This window comes from Sceloporus undulatus, unplaced genomic scaffold (assembly GCF_019175285.1).
Source record: "Sceloporus undulatus isolate JIND9_A2432 ecotype Alabama unplaced genomic scaffold, SceUnd_v1.1 scaffold_17, whole genome shotgun sequence".
Classification (NCBI taxonomy): domain Eukaryota; kingdom Metazoa; phylum Chordata; class Lepidosauria; order Squamata; family Phrynosomatidae; genus Sceloporus; species Sceloporus undulatus.
In genome coordinates, this window is record NW_024802939.1 from 1,042,714 (window position 1) to 1,048,713 (window position 6,000).

The following is a 6,000-nucleotide window of genomic DNA, read 5'->3' on the forward strand; positions in this document are numbered from 1 at the left end:
TTCCATGACCTAAAGAGGCAGTTCCAGAGGCCATTCCTTTATTAAAATGGATGCCATAGGTGTTCACTGTAATCTTATTTCTCTCTCCACCACTACCTGCCACAGAGCTGCATCAGCTTAGTCCCTTTCTCCCACCAGACGGACCAACATGGCTTTCACCCCATGCTCCAAATCTTCAGAGAGGTGAATGCCATCAACTCAGTAAAGCTCAGGCCTCTGAAATATTGTTTGAGAATGTGTTTAAAAAACAACAACACCCCAACACTTTAATCAATGCATTCCTAATTTCCCTAGTGACCTATATGCAGGCCTTATCCAGAAAACATGGATCACCCTCACCCTGCCAAACTTAGCAGAGAAGAGTGGCTGACCATTGTAAATGCATCCCAGGTCATTGAACTTGAATAATTTGAAAGTCATGGATTGTTCGGGTAATCAGGGCTTCCCCCTTCAGCAAACCAAGGTCCTTACCCTGAAGGTGAGTGACCAGAATGTGCAGTGGAGGCTCCTTGCACTCCCCAAACAACAAAGGAAGCAAACCATGCCCTCTCAGCCCCCTCTTTCCCAGCCACTCACATGTGGCTTGGTCAGTCAGGTCCAGCTGCAATCTGAAATAACACTGCCTAATAGATCATCCTAAGCCTGCAGATCAAAGCATGGAATTTCTCTAAGCTGAACCTAGAATCTGAAACACAACAACATTAGTGAACAAACAACTTTTAACACCTGTGATTGTGACTATACCTCTTACAAGCCAAATACCTCCATCGTATTGCAGATGCTATTGCAGAATTTCTGATTCTAAAATAATGAGTCTCAAATCGAACCCCACTCATGAGTGTGCCTAGCAGAGCCTATGAGCCCTATGGGAGGTAAATGGGCCTATGAAGATGTACTTGAGGGTTGAAAAGGCCTGTGAACCCAGTCCCCACAACTACCGTATCAGGGCCTATGAGATCTGCTAAAGCTTAGTTGCCTTCCATGAGGCCTGTGGGGACCCTAAGGGATCACACCCACAATTGCCCTAAACCACAGACCACAAGCCACTCCGTTACATACTTAAAAGCCTGAGGCTTGTGCCAGCACAATCCCAACACACATTCTCTAGTTGTCCCATAACAATCGCTGGACCAAAGAGGTAGCAGAGGGGTTGGACAGAAGCTAGTAACCCCTGTGGCTCTGCATCTTCATGCCCAGCATCACATTACTATATGTTCTGACCTTTTACTAGCTCTCCTCTCTCTTGGATTCAGCAAAATGAGATCCTTCCCACAGTTTTATTCAATATGGTCCCAGAGCTGGCTTTTCCAAGGCTGTGCCAGCAAGTCAGGGAGTCGTATGAAAATCCCCCACCCTTAAGTTGTCCATCCTTGGTATAGGCCATGCAGTTGAACACCAGCTTCTTAACATCACCTCCTGGGAAGGTGGGTTCCAGGAATCAACTCCTTAGGGCATCAGTAGCTACATTTATGTAATGACAAATGTGATACAGGATCGTGGCTGTTATTCTTACTGTGCAGTAAATCAAAGCTGATTATTTCCTTATTTATTGAACTAAAATCTTAGTCATTGATGTCTACTAGTGAGTATTTGGGGAGTGGGAGTTGTATTTTCATGTGTTTTTGGAAATAGAAATAATGGTAGAAAGCATGTGAAAACAAACACTCTTTCAAGAAAAAAATGATTGCTTAGCATGAGGTGAAGAATTGACTCACTAGATTAAAAAAACATGTCTGAGTATTCCTTGCTTAAGAAAACCCAAAGGGTCCCTGTTTGTCAACAGACAACTTGAACACACACACACAACTTGTTACTGAAGTGTGAAAATAGTTTGTTAAAAATTAGATTTAAAAAATATCAACCTCATGTTGGCATCTGGGGATTATCTGAACATAGGAATTATAGCTGAACAATGCTAAGCCTAATGTGTTGCACAGCTGCATTTCAGAGATGCATTGTAAATAAGGTTGAAATTGAGATGAGTAGATGATTGGTAGATTACAATTTCTTTTGTACTTCTTACACAATCTCTCCCTTGTCCTGTTTTGTAGGTACTTGAGAGGTTGCAACAAAGAGGATTTGAAATTGTTGGCTCATGTGGTGGAGGGGTGGACTCTTCCCAGTTCAGTGAATATGTACTTAGGCGAGAACTCAGACGGACATCTCGCTCATCTTCTGTCATTCGAATAAAGCAAGAGCCTCTGGACTAAGGACTTTTTTTCTTATGCAACAACAAAAAAAGAGGGACCTCTTTCATGTGCAGTTGGGACACCAAAAGAACCCTGGAACGAAAAGCTGAATAAAGACACATTTATATCAAATATAAAGACCATACCTGTATTCATATGGGAGCATTTGGAATAGTAATAACCTCAAGGTGTAAAATATGTATATGTGAAATGTTAGAAATGAAAAAATAAAAAAACCTAACAATAGTAGATGAGGTTGGTGCTGTAATGGCCATCAAGTGTCCTAGGCCATAGCTAGGCCTGATATAACAATACAGAAGCCATTGCCATTAGAGGGAGGCTCACAACTCCTTTTTGTTTCCTATTGCCCAATGGTAACATGCTTTTCAGCGCATACACCGTCAATAAAATTTACAGACACCTGTCTTAGAAGTGATTGGACACAACTCCAGAAAACATCCATCCATTACATAAGAAAGGTCACAGACAGCAATTTCTAATATAGCTTGTACAGAAGGAATATACTTCTGTCCACCTGACAGATGTGAAGATTTGTCTTCTTCTTTAATTATTTTTTTATTTTACAAAGGAGCCAGAATTTTGTTACCACTTAGTTCGATGTGATTTGGTTTGAGTCTGGTGTTTTCATATGTTCCACCTCTACCAACCCCCCCCCCAAAAAAAAACCCCATGATCATATATGAAGTACAATAAATTTTGTTAAAACATCAAGTCTTAAACTAAGACATACCCAAAAATGTTAAATAAAACTTTAAAAAGTAAAGGTTAATGTTAGCTTTTACCTTGTTTTATTAAGCATTTGATATGCTTACTGGATATAAGTGGTGTTGAATTCTGTGTGCAAAGGACAAAATGAAGGCATGAGAGAGTTAAGGGAAAGTGATTACAGTACTTTATTTTTAGTACTGTACATAGTGGGAAATTGTTCTGGTGCACTTTTTGGTGCTCCTTTTTCTCCCTCACTGATCCTGTTTTCAAACATGGTCATTTTGAAAAGATCCTGCTGCCTATCATAAAGCAGTTGGTAAAGCAAGGAGGGAGGTTGTTTTTTGTTTGGTAAAGCAGTTGAATGCAGTTCTGTACAATTATCTTTAACTACTTCTACTGCTAACATTGCTACATAATAGAATTTCATCAGTGCCCATAAAATCAGTCCCTTGACATTCATACTCAGGTTTTCTTTTTCTCCCCTTAATGAAATATTATAACTCTGTGCTATTTTAAGTAACACAGGCGCGTTACAGACGCGCCAAAGGGGCGTGCTAGGGTTAGGAAGGGGCGTGCTAGGGTTGAGAAGGGGCGTCACTTCCTGATGCCCCTCAACCCTAGTACGGACCGAGTCTGTACAAAATGGCGGCGCCCGTCCACACGGGGACTGCCATTTTGACGTCGTGGATGCATAACGTTCGGACGTCACGCAGCGGAAGTGACGCCGTGAGTGCGTGACTAGCGCCTCTTCCAGGGCTCAGAAAGAAGCGCCATTTCAGCGCTTCTTTCTGGCTGCGCCCGGGAACTGCGCAGTTTGACCGCTGCGGTTCCCAGACGCAGCAACCGGCGGCGACAGCAGACTGCCCATTTTGGGCGGTCTGTAACGTGTCACAGACATGAAGAACCTTTGACCCTCCAGATGTTTTGGACTTCACCTCCCAGTAGCCCCACCAGATACTAGGAGGAATATTCAGAGGGACAAGCATTCCCAAGCCCTGGCCTAATATCCCCCTCAAACATAGAATAACAGCATACTGTACAATTGACATCTGATTGATTTCCAAAGGGAAATCTTAAATGCACAGCAGAATTCTAATTAAGAGATACACTAGCTGTAAAGGGTTTAGGATTAGGCACACCCCTCCACTGGCATCAGAAACGCTCTTGCTTGGGTAGAGCCTTCTCCTGCCAACTGATCTCAAAGATTTTCTGGCAGAAGAACTTTGCTGGCTAAGATGTTATGAAAGAAATGCCAAAAATGGCTGTGATAAAAGAGGGGCAAGTTATATTAGATCCAAACCTCCTCCAGGCCATGATACACTCACAATACCAGAAGATTTCTTAAGACAGAGGTAAGACCTAAGTAATTGCCAAGACCCCTAGATAGGGAAAGCATTAAGATCGCCTTCAATATAGATTCAGCAGACCCTTGGCTATGTTTGCCAGGTACGATCATGCTCTAAATTGCTATCTTTGATAACAAAAGGACTGTCATTTTTTAAAAGAAAGTTCTGCTCACTGCCTTATAAGAGACATATATGTTTGATCAGTGCTAGAGATAGATTTCAATAACTGCTGGCATTCAGGTAAAATGCTTGATGAAACAGCATAACATAAAGATGCACTGAGAAGGTAGACAGAGTAAGTTTGTGGTTTTAAATTTGTAAATTCAGGCAATAGCATTCTAGTGTATTGCTGTATTTTGGCTCATTGTTAACTAACTGAGGTTTTAATAATGACAATTAGTTTTGATGAAATAAATGTAAGTTCATTTTTTAAATTTTGCACTAAGGTAGAATGGAAGGAGTGAGAATACTGGAAACTGCATTTTTTAAATTCTTAAACAATAGGGTATTACTGCAAACATGTTGGCGGGGGGCTGTTAAAATACCATATCTGTACTTGACATTGAGTATTATATTCACCCTACTTAATTATTTTTTTTAAATGGTACTGACTCTGAATTTGAAGAGGGGAAATGTGAAAACTACCCCATGCTCTAAATAGGAGCTTGCAGATTAATACATGTTTCTGAACTCTGCCTAGGATATGTGATAGAAAAAATTCAATTGCAGATATTGTTGCAAAGGTCTTCACTTTTCTAAATGCTGCAGGTTAATGTGACTGTGGGGGTTTTGTGTGTGTTGCATTTAACAAGATCTGGGTCATTTCATCATCTTGCTCCTTTGTAAGTCTTTGGATAGTCAGAAAAACACTTCATTGAATGTTATTTTATGAACTGAACCACAAATTATGGGAGTCTAAAATTTTAATGACACTGTACTCTAAGTCATAGTCAAGGAAATCTGTGGTCATGGATTGGATAAAACAGATGCAAGGGTAGAGAAAACATAGAGTTGTAGGTGTGACTGATTAGCCCTATACAAAGAAAACAGTCTTTAACAATCTGTTAAATGTCATTTATTAAATCAGATTGATAGATATGAGCAATAAATATACTGACTAAGAAACAAAACAGAGATAGCAAACAGCTCTCTTTTTACAGGTTAATAATATTGTAATGCACTGTAGTTGTAATTTAGCTACTTTTTAAAAAATATATCTGCATTTTATGCCATCAGTGGGTGCTGTATTTTGCTGTAATGCATGGAATATTGGAAAGGAACTGCAGCTACCAAATATAGTGTGTTCTGTCAACATGATTAAGTGGTAGCAAAGGGACAGCTGGGAACATATACTGGAAATGCCATGCAACATGACCTTCCTCCACATAAAAAATGTGGCTTGAGGTGGAAATGAAACTAGCTTCCAAATGCAAATTGAGGCATTATTGCTTATATCAGTTATCAATGCATTTTTACCAATACAAATACCTCTTTCTAGTTCCTCAGTGTATGCTCTTATTATTTCCTTTAAAAAAAAATCAGACCACTCTTCATCCACTCAAACTCTAAGCATGATCATTTCTTATTAGATAACTATTGACAACCATGGTGCACACATTCTGCATGTAGGTCATTTTCAACAAAAGCTTGTAATGTGTGTGTAAAATCACAATGCAAGGGAACAAACCAAAGAGCCATCCCATATTGCCCAATTTTGCCAACAGGCTGGGATGACA

The 6,000-nt window shown here is 40.1% G+C and overlaps 1 protein-coding gene across 6 annotated transcripts in view; it reads left to right on the forward strand.

The window, feature by feature from the left end:
- The window catches only part of LOC121917409 (BTB/POZ domain-containing protein KCTD1), a 67,247-nt gene extending 64,273 nt beyond the window's left edge, over nucleotides 1-2,974 (forward strand). For all 6 annotated transcript variants that reach the window (XM_042443349.1, XM_042443347.1, XM_042443346.1 and 3 more), the window contains exon 5: nucleotides 2,052-2,974. In XM_042443349.1, the coding sequence (XP_042299283.1) occupies nucleotides 2,052-2,210 (159 nt within the window). In that variant the 3' untranslated portion in view covers nucleotides 2,211-2,974. The remainder of the gene's footprint in view (nucleotides 1-2,051) is intronic.
- The last annotated feature ends 3,026 nt before the right edge of the window (nucleotides 2,975-6,000 follow it).